Here is a 25,617-nt window from a genome sequence, read left to right as displayed (position 1 = left end):
GCTGAACCAGACCCCTCAGTATCCAGATCCTCGATCTCTGAACCACCCTGGTCCAAAGCGTCAAGTCTATCCAATTCCCCTAGGGAAAGGATCTCTGTGTCTGAGGCTTCTTGCTCGGGTGACGGAGACCTAGTCCGCTTTCTACCCGATATAGCCTTAGCTATCCTTTTTGCCATTCTTTTCTCTAGTTCACCTAAAGAAACAGCAAGAACCCTCTCAGTGACAAAGCCGGGGTTGGACTGACCTGGATCAGCCCCAGCACCAGATCCCCCAGGTCCCATCAAGGCGTGCCCTGATATGTCCTGTGGGGAGAGCAGCGGCATAGCCGTGTCTGAGCCCTCGGATTTTGCGGGGGGATTCCCCACCCTTTGTACCCTCTGACCCAGAAGGCATGGTACAATACCGAGGTACACCTGCTATCACCCAGCCACAGACGTAGCTAAGGGGATCTGTCGGTTTGGGAGCGATAGAGACTAACGCCCAAACTGATAAGGGAGATCAGCAGTTCTTTCCCTTCTTCTCTTTTTCTTTTTTTTTTTTGAAGAGGAAAAAGAAACCACTCTGTCTCCCACTAAGTATTGCCAATAGCCATCTGCTGAAAAAAAGGAAAAGAAAACCTATCTGTAGGTTTGACAGTCCTTAGAAAAGACTGCAATTCTTCCTTTCGCCACCGGGTGTCCTCGGCGTGCTCCGCTCTGTGTCCTCCTCTCCTCTAGCTCAGGATGACACTGAGCTCTTGGCAGCTAATGGAAGGGCCTCCCCTTCCTTTATTTGTGATTCGCCGCCCACAGGAACGCGCCCCCTACCACGGAAACGGCGCGAAAATCGTTCATATCTCGGGCATGCGCGCGCCCGTCGGCGGGGGCCATCACACATGGAGGAGGACGGAGCAGCGCAGGCACCCAGGCAGGTAAGCCCTTTAGGTAGGTCACAGACCTTCTAGCATGGGAAAAAGGCTCCCCTCTTACAGAGATCCCACACCTAGCGCCAGCAGCCCAGCTAAGCAACACTTACCAGGGAGGTCACATTTTACTGGGGAAAAAAGATTGAATCATCCTGTCTCTGTCATAGACATAGTGATTCCTTGCCAATGCAGAGCATACCCAGGCCTGTCCCCCTGTGCACCCCCTGTAGAGAACCTGCTAAGAACCAAGTTCCGCAAGCTCCCCCAATACTTACCTGCTCCATGCCGCAGGACTTTTGCACAGCAAGAGGTCCAATCTTCCCCCATCTCCGTGGGTGGCGTCTAGACCTTCAGGCCCTGGGTTCCTATGAAGGAGCCACTGTCCTGGGCCCATATAGCACCCTGGCAACAGAAACATTAGGCCCCCAAAGATTTCTAAGTTCTGGGCCCAGGGTCCAGCTCTCTGAACAGAAAGCATTATGGGCTACACCCCAATGGTTTGGGGTCCGGTTGCTGACCACTTTAGCACTGAGGCCTTTGGACAGAACCGGTTAGCCCACCTTAATCCCAAGGATGTTTTGAGATTGCCAGTGTCCATCACCTGAAGGTACTCCATATAACCACATAGTAATGAATATGCCGCTCTGTGTCCCGTGATGTACGATAAAGAAAAGGTTAATCCTGGGTGCCTGAACCAAAAAGTAAAATGTTATATGAAGGGCAAAGAATGTTAGCCTTTAAAAAGTACAAAGTGGATGGGTCAGTGTCAGCATTCAAACAATACAGGAAATGCAATGTGAGGTGTAAGAACGCAATTAGGGCGGCTAAAAAAAATAATAATATTAGGAGACACATAGGGGGTAGGAGTGTAAAAAGAATCCCAAGAAGTTTTTTAAATATATCAACAGTAAAAAGGAGAGGACGGAACACATAGGGCTCCAGAAAGGACAAGGAAGGGAAGGTGGTTACATATGACAAGGAGACGGCAGCTGTGCTAAATTATTTTGTCTGCTCAGTCTTCACACAAGAAAAAGAGGGGTATTCTGACCACAACAGTATTGTTAGCAACACGCCACAGTATCTACCCTTGTGGCTAACAAGAGGCCAAAATCCGGAAAGGATTAGAGAAGCTTAACATAAATAAATCACAGGGACCAGGTGGCTTACACTCGCGAGTCCTTTTAAAGAACTCAGTCCGGTTATGAACAGACTGCTATTCCTAATCTTCATGGACAGCATACAGGATTGGTACCAGCCGATTGGTGAAAAGCCCATGTGATACCAATATAAAAAAAAAGGGCAGAGATCTATTCCTGGGAACTATAGGCCTGTTAGTCCAACGTCGGTAGTTTGTAGTTTGAGGGGACGATGAGGGACCGTATCCAAGAATTTGCTGATGATTGGAGGTCCTTCGCCTCAATCTATTCCCCAAGTCCCTGAAGTAATTTTTTAGGACTCTCCGCCTTCCACTCACTTTGTCATTGGTGCCAACGTGTACCATGACAGCTGGGCCCTCTCCAGCACCACCCAATAATCTGTCCACCCGATCTGCAATGTACCAAACCTGAGCACCCGGTAAACATACAGTTCGGCGACCAGCCTTTTTGACAGATTTCCTTGTCCTCCTTATAATCGAATCCCCCTACTACCAGTACCTGTCTAACCTTTCCTGCATCTGTGCCAACCTCCTTACCGGAATCCTCAGCATCATGCAACTGTCACCCAGCTACCTACCTCTGGCTCTTGTGCCTCCAACCTACTCTACGCTGGCCCCCGCCAGCACATGCTGGATAATGTCCAAACTTTTTTTCAGGTTCTTGATGCTGCGCAGTGTTGCCACCTTGTTTTCTAGATCCAGTTTAAATCTAAACAAATTACCTGTAGAGACTTTTAAACACCTGTAACTATTCAAACTATATTGGTCATTACTCCTACACAGTTAAAGCGGAGCTCCACCCTAAAGTGGAACTCACGCTGATCGGAACCCTCCCCCCCTCCGGTGTCACATTTGACACCTTTCAGGGGGGAAGGGGGTGCAGATACCTGTCTAAAGACAGGTATTTGCACCCACTTCCGGGCCACACAGTCTCGGGCAGAACGTCACCTCCCATCCTCCCCCCGTTGTGCTCTGGGAACACTCGGCTCCCAGAGCACAGCGGGAGCCAATCAGCGGCGCAAACCGGGTAGTGAAGCCAGAGCGCTTCACTTCCTGGTTCCCTCATTGAGGATGGCGGGGGGGCAGCAGAGTGACGAGCGATCGCTCGTCCTCTGCTGCGGACGGCGCTGGACTCCAGCAGAGGTAAGTGTTCTAATATTAAAAGTCAGCAGCTGCAGTATTTGTAGCTGCTGGCTTTTAATATGTTTTTTTCATGGCACATCCGCTTTAAGGAAAATAACACTCGAGTATAAAAAAAATTCAGCCTTACACTTCATAAATGGGCAGTCACACTGTAAGCCTGCAATGTTAATCAATCCAGAGGATTGTCACATGGCCCAGAATCTTAAAATAAAGCCTCATTACTTCCCACAATAGCAAATTAATTCATACTGCCTATTGTGTATTTTTAGTGATTATTGCTAAACTATAATCAAAATACATACATGAATGTTACATAAAAAAAAAAAAAAAAATACTTTACCTCCTTATACTCATTGATCAGCTTTGTGAGGCCATTCAGAAGCATGGGACCCAGAGGTTTTATTTTGTTATCAGGGCATCTGTAGAAGACCAAAATGTCATACATTAAAAAAAAAACAAAGTCACTAAAATTGCCACAAATCAAAACAAATCTTTCAATTCTCAATATGCTTTACATAAAGTCAATATTAACATTTACGATCAGTATATTAAAGCTGTATACCAAAACAATGGCATGCAACTTGCTGTTTATTGCAAGTCTTTTACACAAGGAATTTGGGTCCGGTTTTTGAAGACTACAGTTTTTAAAGCCCCTTTCATTGTGCCAGGAACATACAGACCCTTTGTAGAGCATATGATAAAGTACACACTGCTAACATTTTATGTGATGACCTTTGAACTGTAATAATGGCATGTGATCTGCACATTTGTGTAAGCCTTGTGCTTTAAAACAGTTTACAGCCAAATAGCAGGATACCTGCAGGTCCCTGTAGCTTGGTTAATGTGCTGGGAATATACAAGCTTTGTGTGGATCTTACAAGCAGTTACACATTATACATTTTGCATAGGAGATTTAGCAAAATGACCAGAAGGTACTATACAGAGTCATTTACATTTCCCTTAATAGTTTGGAGTGAGTTATTTGATTTGCATTAAATCGCCTCTGAAAAACAAGCATTCATCTATTTTCAACTGAAAGCTGGGAACACATGTTAAAGTGGAATTCCGGGCTATCCCTCGCTGTACTTAAACCTGTCCCCCCTTCTAAATCCTATTCCAACTACCCTGTGAACGGGGTTGCTCCAGTCAGTCACATGATCTCCCCAACGGCTGGCTTCAGGGGAGAGGTGAGATGTCCAACGGCTGAAAAGCCTATGTGGTGATGCTACCCATAGGCAGCTATGGGGCATCTGCTGGCTGTCTGTATTCTCCCCTGAAGCTGATGCTGGGTGCAGATCCTGTGACTGGACCCGTGCCCTTAGAATAGATAAGTATAAGCATCCTCCTTTTACAAGGTGGTTAGAATAGGATTTGGAAGGGGGTGGAAGCAGGTTTACGCTTAATATCTACAACAGATATCACCAAACATAGGTACCGAGACGACAACGCATACAAGTGTCTTCATACTCCATAAGCACATATACTGTAACTTGTTCCACACTCCTGTAAGAAGTTTGTCACTAGTGGCCTGGATCTTTGTTCTTGCTGCGGTCACCAACAAGGTTACTACATTTGGGGTTCATGTTCAATTATTAACCTTGCCCCTAAACTTGCTCTCAGAGGGACTGTATACTTCCTGCAACAGAGCCCAAAATACGTCCCTCTCTCCATGCAACCCGATCCTTTTCTTAGATGCAAAGATAACAAATGTCACTGGATGTCAGAAAAGCAATTGTGAACTAGTGGCTACTACCTTTCTCTCTTGAAACTTTATAAATAGGCCAAACTGCATAGTTAAAAGGGTAACTTCACTTGTGTGGGAAAAAGAGCAAAACAAAAACAAAAAACAAATTGATATAGGACAGCATTTCTGCCTGGACAATTGCTTTTGCTGTCGCTGACCACATCCCTGCCTGGACCAATGCACTCTGTGGATTACTGCACTTCTAAAATCACAGGTTATCTTTTGTTTACCCTTTGCTCAGCAGAATGTATTTTGGGATGTACATGCTATGTGTTAGAAATATGAAGGGCCTTCAAAAATGCAATAGGTTGTCAGGAAATTTGATGTATAATTTATGCTCCTAAAATGCCTGAAGGTGGCTACTTGGGTGTTGGGCCTCTGTACGTGGCCTCAAGTCTCACACATGTGCGTGGACACATAGGATAATATGATGGAGAGTTTAATGACTGTAGAAAAAAAAAACATCTACAGCCAAAGACAGCTGCTGTATAAAAACATCAATTTTCCAGTGTGCATTAGGGTGCCTACACTATGGATGAGGGAGCACAGAGGGCTCCTGTCAGTCTTTGACAGCAACAGCATTGTCAGTCTTGGGAGGAGGGAAGTGTTAGATGTACTAGATATATTAGCAGATTTAACTACACTTACAAATGGAAGCCAAACTCTAGCTAACACTTTATAAAATCAGTTACAGCAAAAAATAAATTAAAAAAATCCACTTTTGGGAAAAATATTTTACATAAATAAATGCTGATCATTGTATGCAGCCTCTGTCAGTGGAAAATGGTTTGTCTAAACACTCCAACTCCTACATTTGCAGGAGCGCTTGTTCTGTTGAAAAAAAAAAACAGACTTACTGACTAGATCACCAGATGAAACTAATGGAAAGAAAGCCTGAAAAAGAAAACTAATGCAGCCATCATATCAAAGAATTTAATGTTTTCTTCGGGGTTTAAAAGCTTTTAAAAAAAAAAAAATTCAATGGTTTTAGTCCCACTTTATTTAAATCTTTTATTACACTGACCAATCATTCTGTAATGACAATTGCTTACGTTGAACAGAGATGGTGCACAAATTGCAGAGATAACATCCTTAACTTGGCATTTGTGTTTCCACCAAACAGACCATCATATACCACCTATAAAAGAAAGAAAAAGGTAGACTAAGATTTTTTTTATCAACATCAAGCCTCTGTCAGTTCACTGTAGTTTATTTGCAATCTTCTGTACATAGCTCAACTTCCATACAAACAACAGTTACTTAATCCGAGATAGAGATTTAGAGATTTATATATATATATATATATATATATATATATATATATACACACACACACACACACACACACACACACACACACACATACATATACACACACACACATAGATATAAAATATGTGTGTGTATGTATATGTGTAATTGTGTATACACACGTCCACAAATATTGGGACATCAACACAATTCTAATATTTTTGCTCTATACACCACCACAATGGATTTGAAATGAAACAAACAAGATGAGCTTTAACTGCAGACTTTCAGCTTTAATTTGAGGATATTTACATCCAAATCAGGTGAACAGTGTAGGAATTACAACAGTTTGTATATGTGCCTCCCACTTTTTAAAGGGACCAAAAGTCATGGGACAATTGGCTGCTCAGCTGTTCCATGGCCTAGTGTGTGTTATTCCCTCATTATCCCATTTACAAGGAGTGATAAAAAGGTCCAGGGTTAATTTCAAGTGTGCCATTTGCATTTGGAATTGGTTGCTGTCAACTCTCAATATGAGATCCAAAGAGCTGTCACTATCAGTGAAGCAAGCCATCATTAGGCTGAAAAAATAAAACAAACCCATCAGAGAGATAGCAAAAACATTAGGTGTGGCCAAATCAACTGTTTGGAACATCCTCAAAAAGAAAGAACGCACCGGTGAGCTCAGCAACACCAAAAGACCCGGAGGACCACAGAAAACAACTGTGGTGGATGACCAAGGAATTCTTTCCCTGGTGAAGAAAACACCCTTCACAACAGTTGGCCAAATCAAAAACACTCTCCAGGAGGTAGGTGTATGTGTGTCAAAAGTCAACTATCAAGAGAAGACTTCACAAGAGTGAATACAGAGGGTTCACCACAAGATGGAAACCATTGGTGAACCTTAAAAAACAGGAAGGCCAGATTAGATTTTGCCAAACAACATCTAAAAAAGCCTTCACACTTCTGGAACAACAGCCTATGGACAGATGAGACCAAGATCAACTTGTATCAGAGTGATGGGAAGAGAAGAGTATGGAGAAGGAAAGGAACTGCTCATGATCCAAAGCATACCACCTCCTCAGTGAAGCATGGTGGTGGTAGTGTCATGGTGTGGGCATGTATGGATGCCAATGGAACTGGTTCTCTTGTATTTATTGATGATGTGACTGCTGACAAAAGCAGCAGGATGAATTCCGAAGTGTTTCGGGCAATATTATTATCGGCTCAATTTCAGCCAAAGAACTCATTGGACGGCGCTTCACAGGGCAGATGGACAATGACCCGAAGCATACTGTAAAAGCAACCAAAGAGTTTAAGGGAAAGAAGTGGAATGTTATGCAATGGCCAAGTCAATCACCTGACCTGAATCTGATTGAGCATGCATTTCACTTGCTGAGGACAAAGCTGAAGGGAAAATGCCCCAAGAACAAGCAGGAACTGAAGACAGTTGCAGTAGAGGCCTGGCAGAGCATCACCAGGGATGAAACCAGCGTCTGGTGATGTCTATGTGTTCCAGACTTCAGGCTGTAATTGACTGCAAAGGATTTGCAACCAAGTATTAAAAAGTGAAAGTTTGATTTATGATTGGGAATTACATTTGGTCCCTTAAAAAGTGGGAGGCACATATACAAACTTGTAATTCCTACACCGTTCACCTGATTTGGATGTAAATACCCTCAAATTAAAGCTGAAAGTCTGCAGTTAAAGCATATCTTGTTTTTTTCATTTCAAATCCATTGTGGTGGTGTATAGAGCCAAAAAGATTAGAATTGTGTCGATGTCCCAATATTTATGGACCTGATTATTTATATATTAAAAAAATCTTTAAAGAATCAGATTGCAATTCTTCCCCACTCCTCGTGATCTTAAAAAATATTTTTCCCCAACTCTATGCAGAGTTCTCTGCTCACAGCTGACCACTCTCTTTAAAAATAAAAAATATAAAAATCCGGGCAGCTTGCCAATTTAATGACATTGATTATGGCCCGGAAACAGGATCTGAAAATCGGACGACAGATCGTCTGTATTATTTTGCATGCTAGTCACACATCAAAAATGGAGAGGTTGCTAAAGTTAAGATTTTTTTATTCTGTAGTACGAGAATTTTCTTAAGTGATGTCACGTGTTGTAGTGTATTTCTATTGGATTTTCGGATAAGTGTACTGATTAAAACGAAAATTGTATGATCTAGTACCACACAAGAAAAATGTTTGCGTTTGTTCGATTGGATAATAATGGGATGAACTGTCGTGATCAGCTCTTGAAAGCTGTGAACCAACGATTCGCTTATCGTACAATCGCTTTCATTTTTCATCCGATTTTCGCATCACGTGCACGGGCCATTAGAAAGCGATAAAGAGATACATTGTGACACTTCGTCCTTTTAGAGCAAAGGAATGAACTGTAAATGAGGGAAGTTTAACCACTTAAAGACTAAACCTATTTCTGAAACTGGTTGGTTACAAGTTAAAAAAATCAGTATTTTTTGCTAGAAAATTACTTGGAACTCCCAAACATTTTATATATTGTTTTTAGCAGGGACCATAGAGAATAAAATGGCAGTTGTTGCAATATTTTATGCCACACTGTATTTGCGCAGCAGCCTTTAAAAACGAAAGTTCCTTGGAAAAAAAATAAACAAACACACTTGAATAATGAATTCATAATAAACTGTACAAAAAAAAAAAAAAAAAAAAAAAAAATAGGGCTACCTTTACTGTTTAATGTGAAAGATGTTACACCACGAGAATCATGAGAGCATCGCAATCTTAATTCTAAGCAAAAAAAGCCAGGCCTCGAGGTTTACTCGCCACCAGTTGCCCTACCCTACCCAACCCCTACCCCTACCCTAAACACGCCCTCAAATTATCTCATGAAATGACACTTAAAATGTTTTATGCCAAATTAAGTTACAAAAATAAATATTAACAACAACTTTGTCCGTGCCCCTCAGCACAGCCTCACCTGTGCCCATCAATGCAGCCTCACCTGTGCCCACCAGTACAGCCTCGCCTGGGCAGAGGAAAAGAGGGCGGCCAGATCATGACAGGAGGCAGAGGAAAGTGGCAGGATCATAGAGCGCGGATAGCATGCCTCCGCTCTGCTCGTCATCACACACAGCCCAACCTCCTCTTGACTCGAAGCCTGTGATAGGCCGAATGCATACCAGCATTGAACCTGCGTTCTGTCTATCACAGGTGCAGGCCAGAAGGAGGTGGGGCTGTGGGTAAAGGCGAGCAGAGCGGAGACAATTGTAATGCAAGCTTTAAGGCTGCTTTCACACTGAAAGCGCCTGGGCGTCGGCAGTAAAACACCGCTATTTTTAGTTACATTTTACCGTCGTCTTTGGGGCACTTTTCGGCCCTGCTAGCGAGTTCACCGCTCCAAAAGAAGCTGCTGGCAGGACTTTTTCCGACGCCTCGCCAGCGAACCAGTGTGAAAGGAGCCGCTGTAAAGCCCCTGCAAAGCGCCTCAGCATACATGAAACAAAATGGTCTAATAGACGTCAATGGGACACACCTAAAACCACGTGTAAATGGGTAGATTCAGGTAGGGGCGCGCTAATTTGCGGCGGCGTAGCCGAGCGTGTTTACACTACGCCGCCTTAAGTAAGAGAGGCAAGTACATGATTCTCAAGGCACTTACCTCCTTACTTAGGGCGGCGTAGTGTAAACGCGGCGGGCGTAAGGGCGCCTAATTCAAATGGGTTGGAGGGGGGCGTAATGGTAATGAGGCTTGACCTCACATTTTTGACGTTTTTTGGCTACTGCGCATGCGCCGGGCGCCTACATCTCCCAGTGCGCATTGCGGCTAAGTACGCCGTACGGGCCTATTGATTTTGACGTGGACGTAAACTACGTAAATCCCGATTCGCGGACGACTTACGCAAACGACGTAAAAATTTTGAATTTTGCGGCGGGAACGGCGGCCATACTTGACATTACTATACCACTAGAGCCTAGCTCTAACTTTACGCGCCCTATCTCTTACGTAAACTGCGTAAAAGTACTGCGTCGGCCTGGCGTACGTTCGTGAATCGGCGTATCCCCTCATTTACATATTCTACGCCAACCGCAATGGAAGCGCCACCTAGTGGCCATCCAAAATATTGCAATCTAAGATAGGACGGCACAAGCCGTCGAATTTTAGATATGTTTAAGCGTATCTCTGTTTGAGCATACTCTTAAACTTAGGTCGGCGTAGATTCTGAGTTAGGTCGACTTATCTACTGATAAGCCGGCCTAACTCTTTGTGAATCTACCTAACAATGCTCATACAAATTGTGCTGTGCCCAAACTGCAGTGCACTGGTGTAAACCCAGACTTAAATACATCATGCTATAACTGAAGTTAAATTAAGCCTGTTAAGAGGATTATGCTTGTTTCCTGGCTTTTACGTTAACCCTCCGACTTCAATTTTACAGTACATTAACTTCATTGAGCTACTGAATTTAAACAAGGATGGAAAGTCAGAGAAATGCTTGTGTGATGGTTGAGGTGTCTACAGGAGGCTGTGAACATGACACAAAGCTAGTTGACTTTTCAGCATCCTGGCCAACAATCAGCCACACTTGTTCACAAGTTCGTAAAAACTATGGGCATAAAACCTAATGCCTCGTACACACGATCGGTTGCTTTTCCCTGTGTACACACGGCCGGTTTTCCCGACAGGAAAACTGCCATGACCGCTTTGGTCGGGAAAACCGGCCATGTGTATGCTCCACCGCAGTCTTTTCCCATAGAAAAACTGCAGAGAAAATATACGCAGAGAATCGCGGCGGAAAAAAAAAAAAAAAAAAAAAAAAAAAGGAGAGAACAAGTTCTCAGCAGTTTTCCCGACAGGGAAAAAAATAAGGAGCATCCACACGGCCGGTTTTCCCAACCAAAAGCAAACATGGCAGTTTTCCCTTCGGGAAAAACGGTTGTGTGTACGAGGCATTAGTTTGTCCCTAACCCTCCGGTCTAGGTATTGGGAAAGGGGTTGCGCAGGGAGTCCAAAGTCTGTGCATCTACAGGGTTAAAATGTTGCTTATGTCCAAGTTCAAGAGCATGAATTTTATCCAATAGTTTAGTAAGTTCGGTTTTTCTTTTTTAGACCCCTTTCACACTGAGGAACTTTGCAGGTGCTATAACGCTAAAAATGGCACCTGCAAAGCCCATAATATTGCTTTTGTCTCCATTTGAAAGCTGGTGCTGCAAGGACCCTCATTCCCCAGGAATGGTCTTGTTTAATTTATACCATGTTATTCACCCCACTTACCACATCCCAAATCCCGACTTGCACTCATCAGTGGGTGACAGGCCTTGGGAATAACCTAGACCAGGGAAGCCCAACCTTTTAAGGTGAGAGGGCTACTTTAGCAACCGGTCGTAGAGCTTGCAGATGATATGTCTGTCTAAATGGGTCCACTGGAAAGATCGACAGACCCGATCTGATCGATTGTGTGAAAGGGGCCCAATGCCCCTTTCACACTGATGCACTGTAGCTTTCCTGCACCTTAATCTTAAATTCTTCAGGATCCCTGCAGGTATCGCTGGCTGTTGCTGTCCCACAAGCAGGTATGGCTGGTGGCTGCTGCTGGCTGTCCTCCAGGGCTGGTATTGCTGGCTGGTACTATGGGTGAGTACTGCTGCCTGGTTCCCAACCCACAATCCCCGACTATCAGTGGGACGGGAGCTGGCGCTGGAGGAAGCATGTGGCTGCAGTAGAGAGCAGAGCCGATGCTTCCTGTATCGCTCCCATCACAGGCAAAGTCCATTTGATATCACTCTGCCTGTGACAGGAGCCGGCGCTATACAGGAAGCATTGGCACTGCTTCCTCTAGCGCAGACTCAGTTCTTCACACTGATCCTCGGGGATGGTGGCTCGGGACCCACGATTTAGGCTTGCCAACTCACCATCCCAGAGCAGGAGGTGGCTGGCCAGCAGTTGGGCACCCCTGACCTAGACAATGCAAATTGGTCCAGTGTTTGGTACACAACGAACACTGGCTCTTGTAACGTGCTTGCAGTAGAAGCCAATTACAAGTTTTTGACACATATACACAAGGCTTTTGGTAGATGGTGCCTGTTAAAAATGCAAAAAATAATTGTCTGGCTATCCTCCCCACCCGTTTCTGAGGATGTGGACAATTGGGAACCTTTTTTCATATATAGTGGATCTACACACTGGTTCAGGAATTTTGGTTAGCAGCTTTTTCCATCCGGACTACACCGATGGGACAGAATATTTGTTTCAAGGCTGAATACACCCTGCTCTGTAAATAAAAAATAAAAACACAACCGCAAAATACAATTTAAGCCAATGATCCATGTCCTCACTTGTTAGTGACAATTGTGTGAAAACCCACTCCTCTCCCCATAGCAGAAACACAACCTTGGGTCGCACAAACGATGCTACGTGAGAAAGTGGAGGCTAGGGTAATTAATACAATGTGAAAATACTCAGCTGTATGGCACCCATGATTTCTCCCAGCTGGAAAGGACTGCAATCTGTTTGGCCTGTAGGTAGGGATGGGCCATCGCTCTCCAACTTTTCCCTCTTTCCCTGCCTTTTCCTTTCTACTATACCGACTGTATTCCTTCTACCCAACTCTGTAGTCCCCACTGTCTGACTATTACTTATATTGAGATCTTATTTATCGAGCCACTGCAAATTTGCACTCTTTATTTTTTCAACCTTGCTTGTTTTAGAGCAGCCTAATGCTGCATAACGATATCAAACACAAAAGTATTCATTTTATTATCTTTGTTTCTTGCATAAATGTGCTATATGTTTGACTACTCCATTCTGCAATATGTTAGATAAAAAAGTTTTTTAAATGTATGCTTGTTTCAGGTCAGTCACTAACAATATTGCAGACTGTCATTTTTTACATTTTGAACACAAAGCATAGATTTGTATGTTAAGTATCAGTGTACCTGTATGTTGGCTGGAAATAACTCCGCTGCCAGTCTCGACCTCAAAAGGTGTGGCACAATCTTCAGTTTAACACGAGTACTGACAGGATCTCTCTTCTGTTCTGGCTTCTGGACATTCCCCTAACATGAGAAATTTGATGTTTATTTGTATTACAATGACTTAACAAATATATTAATGACAGAATTCAGGACAAACAAACAATTTTGTGAAGAGTAATTTTCACAACATCTTTGCACTTTGTATTCTATGAGAGCTAGCCTATGCAATTACATGGTTTAACATGGTTTTAAACTAAGGAGCTGTTGAATCAACTAAAAACACACCAATTAAAGCTAAAAAAAACTCAAGATCAGCATCTAAATACACTGCTAAAATATATAAGAACATAGTAATACATTCTAAAGGATTTTTTACTCTGCTTTAGTCTCATTTTTTAGCCACTCTTAGTTTAGTGCCTGGACCATTGCATGGGCAGCACAAACTTCAACCAGAACATCCATTGGTCCTCATTAAAGCAGTATTAAAAACGCAAAAGCAAACATACTGCAGCTTACCAATTTTTATATATGTTATAGCTGCATTAGTTTTTTTTCTTTTTTATGCTTCCTTTCTTCCATTTTAACCTGGTGATCCAGCCAGTAAGTCTGTTTTTCAACAGAAAAAGCTCCCTTGCAGTTACAGGGATGAACTAAACCACTTAAACACTGGCAGGGGTGCTTAACCACTTGCCGACAAGCCACCGCAATTTTACTGCGGCAGCATGGCTTGGCTGAGCGCAGTGACGTTATGTTACCGCCGGGCACCCACGATTGCTCATGACAGAGCAAGAACCGGGATCTGTGTGTAAACACACAGATCCCGATTCTTTCATGGGAGAAATCACTAATCGTATGTTTATACAGAGTATGAACAGCAATGTGTCATTTGCCCTTGTACATTCCTTCCCCCTTCAGTTAGAACACATTTAACCCCCTAGTGTTAACCCCTTCACTGCCAGTCACATTTTTATAGCACTGATCGCTGTAAAATTGGCAATGGTCCCAAAAATTTCCTATCTGTCCGCCATAATGTTGCAGTCCCGATAAAAATAAAAAAATAATAATAAAAAAAAATCGCCGCCATTGCTAGTAAAATGAAGAAGAATATATATCGGCCTAAACTGAGGAACAAATTCGTTTTTTGGTGGAAAAAAAAATTGGGACAATTTTTCAAAATTGTCTGTTCTTTTGTTTATAGCGCAAAAAATAAAAACCGAAGAGGTGATCAAATACCGCCAAAAGAAAGCTTCATTTGCGGGGGGGGGGGGGGGGGGATGCCAATTTAGTTTGGGTACAGCATCGTACGACCGCGCAATTGTCAGTTAAAGCGACAGTGCCAAATTGTAAAAAAGTGCTCTGGTCAGGAAGGGGATAAAATCTTCCAGGGCTGAAGTGGTTAAAATGGTCAGCTTCAGCTTTTGTTTATGTAAAACCTTTATCCAAAAAAAAAAAAAAAAGGGGGGGGAGGAAAAAAAATGTTGTTGTAACTGCCTATTAAGTATTAGCTGGAGTTCAGCTTCAGTCTGTTTGTGTATTTAAATCTGCTAGTACATCTAACACATCCTTCCCCCCTTATTAACAATGCTGCTGCCCAAAGGTGCCCCTTATGTTCCTTCATCCAGGGTGGGGCACTCCAGTACAGAAGGTGTGTGTTACTGGCCAGATACCAGGTGAAAACAGAGGCAAAAAATAGCTTGAAAGGAAACAAATACAGCCACCACATCCAACGATTGATATATTACAGTTCCTAGTTTAATATCGCATTAAACTGTCCATCAATCGACAACCTTGCAAACTATATAGCAGCATACAAAAAAAAAAAAAAAAAAAAAAAAAAAAGAAGGAGGAAAGCAGCCATTACAGATTAGGAAAAAAAAGTGCCGTCACAGACTAAACAAGATTTGAGACACAGGTAAAAGCATCTGTGCATTAGGAACTTTTGACCATTTTAGATTCAAGATGTACTGGTACTTTGTATTCTTCAATATATGAATGCCAACAGAAATAGAAACCATTCTCACCTCCTTTGTCTTAAGAGGTATGTCTCCCAAATAAACTCTGAACATTTTACCAATTATTGTAGGATCATTCCAGTCAATTAGGCTTCAAAAAGAAAAAAAGTGAATACAAGGTTACAAAAAACAAAAAGCACACACACAGCAGTAAGTCAGAAATTTAGTCAATGTATGTTTTGCCAATTATGTGAGAAATAGTAAAAAAAAAAAAAAAAAAGAAGAAAAGAAGGGCACATAAAGTGGTTGTAAACCTCAGGACATGATGAAATATGAACAAAGCACATATGAACATTTTAGGGGGGGGGGGGTGTAAGGGAACTTGGGACATTATATGAAACCTATGTAAACACGTCTCCATCTTGGATTCAATAGAAACAAAGGAGAACTGGGGTGGGCCTTTATATGAGGTATGTGCAGCAACAGAAAACGCAGTCGATATAAAAACACAATGTTTAATGCTAAATAATAAATTGCATAACGTGCAAGAAAATTCATTCATAGGTTTGTGTCCATAATGACAACGTGTAACAAACATGGTATGTAGACAACTGGCAACGATAAAGGTTACATTGTATAACAAAACATATATGACTGCTGCATCAAGATAATACATTGTAAATATTTAACAGCCATACTAGCTGACACTGACCACCTCAGAAACATTACAGATGTTATCCTTGTACTATTAAAACATTTTTAAAATTTATATATATATATATATATATATATATATATATATATATATATATATATATATATATATATATATATATATATATATATATATATATATATATATATATACACACACACACACACACACACACACACACACACACACACACACACACACACATATATATATATATATACACACATATATATATACACATATACATACACACACACATACACACATTATATATATATATATATATATATATATATATATATATTACACTTACACACACACACACATATACACACACATATATACATACATATACACACACACACACACACGTCTAAACCATCCAATGAAGATGAGAGGCATTCAATTATCCCCACGCGTTTTGTGGATTTATTTCACTTTTCAGAGGCAAATGCACCAAATATATCAGAAAAAACACAAATATATAAAAGTAGAAAATAAAATTGTATAAAGAAATCTAGCCATGGTGCTTGACAAAAAAAAAAAAAAATACTAGCCAAAAAGGGAAGAGAATGCTTCTCCTCCTAGGGTACTTACATATGAGCTAAATATGAAGTGGCGAGATTGCAACTAAAGTGCCGCTCAAAGGCATATATTTGCCCTACAATGTATTATCTTGATGCAGCAGTCATATGTTGATTATACAATGTATGATTTGTCAGTTTTTTACATACCAGGTTTGTTACAGGTCATCATTATGGACACAAACCTATGAATGAATTTTCTAACATGTTACTCAATTATTATTAAGCAATAAACATTGTGTTTTATATGGACTGCGTTTTTGTTGCCGCATATACCTGATTTAAAGTCCCACCCAGGTTCTCTTTTGTTTCTAACAAAGCACATATGTCTATAGTGTTTACTTGCCTCTCTTCAAAGCACCATGTGTCATTTCCCCCTGCCATCAGTATGAATCATTTCTGACTTTTAATGCCAAGAGAAAAAAAGTGACAGGGGAGGGAGCACCAGCTGATTGACAGCCTCTGGTCCTGTGTGAAGGTGGGTGTATCCCTTCCCTCCAATGAGCTCTCAGAGCTCTTATACACAGTGTGAAACTGCAGTTCCCTGCCCCCTGCTTTGCGAGTCTGACAAATCCTTTTCATCGCCGAGTTTTAGATGGATGTATAGGACAAATGGCTGCAAATAAACAGGTACAAATTATGAAGGAGGCTTTGTTTAATCTCTGTGCATCACCCAAGACCAGTCACTTCGTTGGGTATATGTAAAGGTTTACAACCACTTTAAGATATGCAAAATGGTCACTTTACAGTCCCACTGCCGTTTCTAGCATTGGAAAATAAAGAAAATGTAACAGACTAAGACGGGGGAAAAACAGGATAACATCTTTCAATGTTTAACATAGCAGAAGTCAATTGAAAATAAAATAAAACTGAGATGTCTTGATTTAAAATTAATCAAGTACAGAAGCATTTGAAAGAGATCATACTGCATTACTACCTTAGCATGGAAGAACTTAAAACCAGATAAAAACGTTTCAATCTGACTAGATACTAGACTGCCGATATAAGCTATGAGTATAATGGATGACACTTTACACAACTGCTCATAATAATTCGGGGGTGATTTAGTGGTAGGGATGTCACACTTTGAAGAACTTTAGAATTCTATTTTCCAGCACTGAGCGCTCTGCATTGGTGCCAGGCTCTTAGCCCTGAAAACTAAACTTACTATTCTGAAAGGTCTGATAAATCAATATGAATTCTGGAAGTTTAGAACTAAATTAAACCGAACAAATCAGCCCACTCTATTACTTTAAAAGAAAATGGTAATCTCTCCATCAGGATCACCATCTTACTCTTTACAGGCTCACCTCTGCTTGCTTCTCAGCTCCAGATCTGCTGCAGTAGCCACGCTATGTCTAGTGTCACTGGAGGCAACTACCAGATGAATAACGGATTCCAGTTCAGGCACCTGCTCAGCTTCTAGAAATTTCACTATTCCCAGTTTGCACTGCATGGCAAGAGAAATAATGCAAGTTTTTCAGTTAACAACAGTAGGTCTATGTATTTTATCTGGGTGATGACGATTTATACAGCATGTAAAACAAGGCATAACTAGTTCAAGTAAACCTGTAGTGAGAAACAAAAAACAATGCTCAATGACAAGAGTGGGTATCTCTTGTGATTAATGTATGCCATGTTGCCTGGTGGAAATCTCCCCCACCCCTTCCCCTGGAATGTCATTGGAGCCCCGCAAACTTCATACAGTAAGTCCCCCTACATCCGAACCTTCGAGTTGCGAACTTTCAAAGATGCAAAACGTGTTTGCACAGTTTTTTTCTATTCAACCCAGTGTGCTGAACGAAGAATAAAAAAAAAAAAAAAAAAAAAAAAAAAAAATGAAAAATGACAGATCACTGTACCAACACAAGCAGTGCTGGTGGCAGTGATCTCCCCAGCTGCGATATTGTGTTCTGACAGGGGAACTCCCTCCACTAGAAAACAGCGATCAGCAGCCTTTGTCTGCAAGCACTGATCTTTGTTAGACTTACGAATGAGCTCTCAGAAAATAACAAATTTGTAAGTAGGGAGCGTCCTGTACTTTCCTGAGCAGGGAAAGGCACATTCTTTCTGCATCCCATGTGACAATGCACTTACAGTGGATTAGAGGTCAACCGATATATCGGCCAGCCGATATATCGGGCCGATATTCAGTCATTTTGGAGGAATCGGCATCGGCCGATTATTATCCAAATGTGGCCGATATTTAGCAGATCTGCATCAGCAGAGTGTGGAGAAGGAAGGAGGAACATGGGGTTCCCCCTCCCTTCTCCACACTGTCTGCAGAGCAGTGCCGCATGTGTGAAACACTGAGATAGAGAATGGAGCTGTCGGACTGATGTCGGGGTGGGCGGGACCCGGGGTGGGCGGGACTCAGCTGTCCAACACTAGCCAATGGGATGAGATCATTGGCTGGACAGCTGCCCACCCCGGGTCTCGCCCACCTCCAACATCACGATGAATCTGAGCTCCTCTCTCTCCTCTCACAGCACATAATGTAGCTGATAATGTGTGAAACTCTCTCTCCATACAGTTTCACATGGTGCTGCAGAGAGAGGAGCTCAGATTCATCGTGATGTTGAAGGTGGGCGGGACCCGGGGTGGGCGGGACAGCTATCCAGCCAATGATCTCATCCCATTGGCTGGTGTTGGACAGCTGAGTCCCGCCCCAACCCGGGTCCCGCCCACCTTCAACATCACAATGAATCTGAGCTCCTCTCTCTGCTCTCTGCAGCACCATGTGAAACTGTATAGAGAGAGTTTCACACATTATCAGCTACATTATGTGCTGTGAAACCTGCCAGTGCCATCTGCTAATGCCAACCAGCCAGTGCCATCTGCCAATGCCATGCCAACTAGTGCCACCTGCCAATGCCATCCAGTGTCACCTGCCAATACCATCCAGTTCCAGTGCCACCTGCCAATGCCATCCAGTGCCACCTGCCAATACCATCCAGTGCCACCTGCCAATGCCATCCAGTGCCACCTGCCAATGCCATCCAGTGCCACCTGCCAATGCCATCCAGTGCCACCTGCCAATGCCATCCAGTGCCACCTGCCAATGCCATCCAGTGCCAACTAGTGCCATCTGCCAGTGCCAACTAGTGCCATCCAGTGCCACCTGCCAGTGCCAAATATTGCCATCCAGTGCCACCTGCCAGTGCCAAATATTGCCATCCAGTGCCACCTGCCAATTAGTGCCACCTGCCAGTGCCAACCAGTCATCTGCCAGTGCTAACTATTGCCAATTAGTGCCACCTGCCAGTACCAACCAGTTTCACCTGCCAATGCCATCCAGTGCCACAAGCCAATTAGTGCCACCTGCCAGTGCCACGTGCCAGTGCCACCTGCCAATCAGTGCCATCTGCTATTGCCAATTGGTTCCTACCAGTGCAACCTGCCAGTGCCAATTAGTGCCACCTGCCAGTGCCAACCAGTCATCTGCCAGTGCTAACTATTGCCAATTAGTGCCACCTGCCAGTACCAACCAGTTTCACCTGCCAATGCCATCCAGTGCCACAAGCCAATTAGTGCCACCTGCCAGTGCCACGTGCCAGTGCCACCTGCCAATCAGTGCCATCTGCTATTGCCAATTGGTTCCTACCAGTGCAACCTGCCAGTGCCAATTAGCACCACCTGACAAAAAAAAAAAAAAAAAAAAAATCGGCCTAAAATATCGGCCGCAAAAATCGGCATCATATATCGGCCATCGGCCGCCCCAAATTCTAAATATCGGCCAGAGAAAAACCCATATCGGTCGACCCCTACTGTGGATGGAATACGTGAGGCATAGGAGATCAATGTCAAGACACCACATCCCATATTGACAGAAGAAATTTTAAGGGAGGGGAGGGTAACAAACCCCGGGACTTTTAAATGGTGTCAATAAATAGAAAAAATATAATAAATAGAAAAATATAATTTATTTGATTAATCGCATACATAAAAAGTGGAAGTAAACACAACCACACAATGAACAGATGTGCGTAGCTTCAGAGAGAGCCACATTCATGGCTTGTACATGGAATGCCCATTGCCCAACATGTTTCGTCCCGAGCGATCCCACAATGAACAGGATGGCTGCAGTAAATAAAGCAAAAAGTATATATATATGTGTAAATACACAATAATGCTAAAACAGCAAAACATGGGGTAGAGAAATAATTGATTTCTATGCCAAAATGACAATTTTTAAATAGAGAGCTACAATACCTGAAAAGGTGTAACTTAAGAGGTAGAGTCAAAAATAGAACTGACTGCAAAGAAAGGAGATCCTCAAGGCTTATTAGTCTCCATGGTCTCCTCAGGCAGATAAAGCAATCAGAACCGTCCAGCCTGACTCACTGTTTGAAAACAAACAAACAGTGAGAGTCAGAAAGCTGCACAGGGGGATCAATTACATGCATATCCAAAGTGAAGGCTAAACAAGCCAGAGTATTGTAAAGCAATCCCACAGTCTGAGAAAAACCTCAGAGCAGGGGAATAAAGGTTTGAAAGAAAATAAACACATACCTGAAATAGTGGGGTAATGATAACACAGCTGCAACCGCAGCAATAGATAGTTTCTGGGCCTGGAGAGCCCTGTCAATGGCGTCAGCCGCAGCTGAGCTTTATATACCCCCCATAAAGAGGGCTGGCGTTTGACATCGCCGCCGGGGGCGGGCTAAAAGATGATGTCAGGTGACATCCTGCAGCCACTCATCCGAGAGGAGGCGTGCAGATGCAAACGACACAACCGCCGCCCGCCCCAAGGGGGCGTGCCCAGCGGTGTGTCATATGCGTCCGCGCCCACCAAGGCGGAGAGAGTGGCGCGGATGGTGCGGGCGCCATCTTGGAAGCTGGAAGGATTGCCAGCACAGAATGCTGGCGTCCTCCGCTGCAAACGCCCCTCCTTTGTTAAGATGGAAGGAAAGAAAGGGGAAAAAACGGAACCGAGAGGGAAGCAGGGATGGCACTAAGACATAAGGAAGGGGATCACTCGGCAGGGAAATTGTGACCATTACTCCCTATTGCCGAGTGCGCCCCTAGTGCCCGTACAGCCAAATACATTGTGGGAAAGATCAGGGAGGCAATCAGGTAGATGAGAGGCATAGCAAAATAGAAAAATTAATTTGAAAAAATGGCCATAAGCTATAAACAGAATGGGGATGATTTTATGCATTTTGAATCCAAAAATAGGAAATTGATAATAATAATAATAATCAAAATAATTAAATTTAAACTGCTGCATAGATTTGGACCCGATGTCCGCAGGATTAGTGAAGATGTCCAGCAAGTGATCTAACATTGAGATATAGCAAATGACTAGTTACAGAAATACACACTGCAGAACAAATATGAATGCAAATATGAACAAACTGTGAAGAGAAAATGAATAGAAAATAAAAAAATATAAAATAAAATGAAATGGAATAATGTGAAGAAAATACTGGTACATGAAAGAAGAAACCAGGGAAGAGGGGCATCTGTGAGGGGTGTTCTTAGAGGAATGATTTAAAGCTGAATCCATCATTTAACCCTGGCGTTTTTAGGGCCGATAGGAGATGGATCCATTTAGCCTCCTTCTGCAGGAGGAGCTTGTCATAATCACCCCCCCCCCCCCCCCCGATCTCCTGGGATGTGTTGCAAGGTAAAGAAACGCATTTGTGAACTATCGAACTGGTGAAATAGGCCCATATGACGGCTGATCGGGGTCTCCATCTTTTTCTTCAGAGTGAGGGATACATGATCTCTAATTCGATGAAAAAATTTTTTTTTTTTGTCTTGCCTACGTAGAAGGCATTGCAGGTACATACCATGATGTATACAATCCCAATTGATTGACAATTGGCAGCAAAGTTGGGTTTAAATAAAACGACCATCAGGAAGTGAAATAGTTGCTCATGAGTAAATATACTATACTATAATATAATTAAATTCAAAATACTAACAATTACCTACAAAGCCATCCACAACTCTGCCCCCAGCTACATCACTGACCTAGTTTCTAAAATACCAACCTGTACGTTCTCTTCGTTCTTCTCAAGACCTCCTACTCTCTAGCTCTCTCATCACCTGCTCCCATGCTCGTCTCCAGGACTTTTCTAGAGCCTCTCCATGCCTATGGAACTCCTTACCCCAATCTATCCATCTATCTCCTTCTCTATCAGCTTTTAGAGGATCCCTGAAAACACTTCTCTTCAGAGAAGCCTACCCTTCCCACACATAACTGTATTTTCATTTGAGTCCATCTGATCACCCCCCACAGCTAACTACCCTTTGTTCCACTTGACCCTCCCTTCTAGATTGTAAGCTCTAACGAGCAGGGCCCTCTGATCCCTCCTGTATTGATTGTATTGTGACTGTACTGTCTTCCCTGATGTAAAGCGCTGCGCAAACTGTTGGCGCTATATAAATCCTGTATAATATAAATCCTGTATAATAATAATAATACCTGCAATAGGGACATTTGTGGCAAGGTTTGGTGCCCATCGAGCCCCGCGGAGTGTCCCTCCGAGGGGAATGATGGCTGTGAACCAACCGGTCGCGTAACAAGCTTGATCGCTTAAATATGATCTGTGGGTGGCTGGTAAGATTTGCTACCGCCTCATCACCTGTCAGTAGAGACCAATGTTTCTCTAGGATGCCACGTATTTGTTTTTCGTGACCGGAGAATCGTGTTAGTCTTGTACCCAGGTTCAGTTTTTTTGGTTTGGGGTCATGCAGAAGCAAACTTCTGTTTTGTGATTTGGCTCTCGCAAAGGCCTTAAGGCACTTTTGACTGTAGCCCCGTTCCAAGAATCGTCTGCGTAATGCTTGAGATTGTTGTTTGAAATCGAGTTCGGAGCTGCAGTTTCTCCGAAGCCTAAGATATTGCCCGTAGGGAATACTGGCTTTAAGGGGTTCGGGGTGGGAGCTGGAGGCGTGTAGTAAGGAATTACCAGCCGATGGCTTGCGAAACAAGGTGGTGCCAATCGTGCCATCACTAGAAATTTGTATTTCGATGTCCAAAAAAGTCAGACTTGTCTGACTGCTGGAGAAGGTAAATTTAAGATTGTACCGGTTATCTGTAAGACTGGAAATAAAAGCATCCAGGTCCTCACCAGACAAAAAAGATGTCATCAATGAATCGTCTCCAGAGCGGTATCTGCTCAAGATACATCTGGGTCGAGTCATGATGAAAAAGGTCACGCTCCCACCCCCCCCCCCCCCCCCAGGTACAGGTTTGCATAGGAGGGGGCACATTTGGTCCCCATTGCAACACCCTGTACCTGGAGGAAGTGGGAGCCACCAAAACAAAAAAATATTGTTTGTTAGAACAAAAGTAAGCAAGTCAAGAATGAACCGGTTGTAGGTGGGTGAGGCCTCACTACTCTCAGATATGAAGCCCTCCACAACATCCACCCCCAGGGTATGGGGGATGGAGTTGTAGAGGGCCTCAACATCCAAAGAGACGAGCCACGAGCCCGGGGGAATGTACAGACCATCAAGAGTTTTGAGAAGGTCCCCAGTGTCTTTGAGATATGACACCAATCCCTCCACATGAGGTCTTAAAAAATCATCAATCAGGGCACTGGCCTGCTCGGTGAGGCAACCATTGCCGGACACAATTGGGCGGCCCGGTGGGTGATGGACATCCTTATGAATCTTGGGCAAGGCATAGAGTGTTGGAGTACGGGGAGCAGAGACATTTAGGTACTCCCATGTTTGTTTGGTAATTACCCCTCTATAGTATGCAGAGCCAATGAGTTTCTGATACAGAGTGGTGGTTAACTTAAGATGGCTGGGTGATACTTTGCGGTACCATTCAACATTGTTCAGTATAGCCCATACCATAGATTCATAGTAGGAGATGTCCATCACCACCAGGTTGCCACCCTTATCAAAGGGTTTTATGACAATGCTGGAATTCCGTTGTAACTCAAAAAGAGCTGACTTTTGCCCTGGGGTTAAATTAGCTTGAGAGGGGGTTGGCCATTTGGTTTGGGAAATTGCTTGAGTAACCTGTTTGGTGAAAGCCCAAATGCTGGGGTTTCCTTGTAAGGTAGGAAACATTCGAGATTTTGGTTTGTAGTTTTTTGCTTTGGACACACTAGGGGGTGGGTTCAGCTCATGGGCTCGGGGAGGGGCCGGAGGCCCCTTCAATGAGGCGTGCCTCAGACAGGTCGATGTCATCTATGTGACCCTCCTCCCAGAGCTCCATGAGCTCCTCCACCGCCCTTATGTCATCAATGGTCATTTTATCCCACATGGGATTGTCAAAGTTAGTGGAATTGATGGCAGGTTTGGGTTTGTCAAACATGATCTTAAGCATAAGTTTCCTGGAAAAAAGATTAATATCTTTAATCAATTCAAAAGGTATCGACATGTTGCGTCGCGCAGAAGGACAGTCCCAGTTTCAGAACCGCAATCTGGTCTGCTGAAAGCGGAGTAGATGACAGATTGACTACTTGGAAACTGCTTTCAGGAGTGGAGGGTTCAATGAATTTGGATGGGTGCCTTTCTTGATGTCTCCTACTGGCTGGGAGAATGTTTGGCCTGAACGAAAATCCGATTGCGAGGGGCCTTGGCCTAAAGCAGCTGGTTGCAAAACCAGTGATATTTGTGAAGACGCTGACGTGATGGTATTGCTGGGACTTTCAATTACGCCCAGAGTAGCATTACGTGTGTTTCTAGCCTCCTGCAGAAGGAGGCTAAATGGATCCATCACCTATCAGCCCTAAAAACGCCAGGGTTAAATGATGGATTCAGCTTTAAATCATTCCTCTAAGAACACCCCTCACAGATGCCCCTCTTCCCTGGTTTCTTCTTTCATGTACCAGTATTTTCTTCACATTTTTCCGTTTCATTTTATTTTATTCTATTTTATATTTTTTTATTCTCTCTTCATTTTCTCTTCACAGTTTGTTCATATTTGCATTCATATTTGTTCTGCAGTGTGTATTTCTGCAACTAGTCATTTGCTATATCTCAATGTTAGATCACTTGCTGGACATCTTCACTAATCCTGCGGACATCGGGTCCAAATCTATGCAGCAGTTTAAATTTAATTATTTTGATTATTATCATCAATTTCCTATTTTTGGATTCAAAATGCATAAAATCATCCCCATTCTGTCCATTTTTTCAAATTAATTTTTCTATTTTGCTATGCCTCTCATCTACCCGATTGCCTCCCTGATCTTTCCCACAATGTATTTGGCTGTACGGGCACTAGGGGCGCACTC

At 43.1% G+C, this 25,617-nt stretch overlaps 1 protein-coding gene across 2 annotated transcripts in view; it reads right to left on the bottom strand.

Moving 5' to 3' along the window:
- The window catches only part of ECPAS (Ecm29 proteasome adaptor and scaffold), a 144,728-nt gene that overhangs the window by 99,563 nt on the left and 19,548 nt on the right, over window positions 1-25,617 (bottom strand). For both annotated transcript variants that reach the window (XM_040361433.1, XM_040361441.1), the window contains exons 7-11: window positions 17,722-17,861; window positions 15,182-15,263; window positions 13,122-13,241; window positions 6,000-6,085; window positions 3,544-3,622 (exon numbers count right to left, since the gene is read on the bottom strand). In XM_040361433.1, the coding sequence (XP_040217367.1) occupies window positions 3,544-3,622; window positions 6,000-6,085; window positions 13,122-13,241; window positions 15,182-15,263; window positions 17,722-17,861 (507 nt within the window). The remainder of the gene's footprint in view (window positions 1-3,543; window positions 3,623-5,999; window positions 6,086-13,121; window positions 13,242-15,181; window positions 15,264-17,721; window positions 17,862-25,617) is intronic.

The sequence above is a fragment of the Rana temporaria genome, chromosome 1 (genome assembly GCF_905171775.1).
Source record: "Rana temporaria chromosome 1, aRanTem1.1, whole genome shotgun sequence".
NCBI lineage: Eukaryota > Metazoa > Chordata > Amphibia > Anura > Ranidae > Rana > Rana temporaria.
This window is presented reverse-complemented; position numbering and strand designations above follow the sequence as displayed.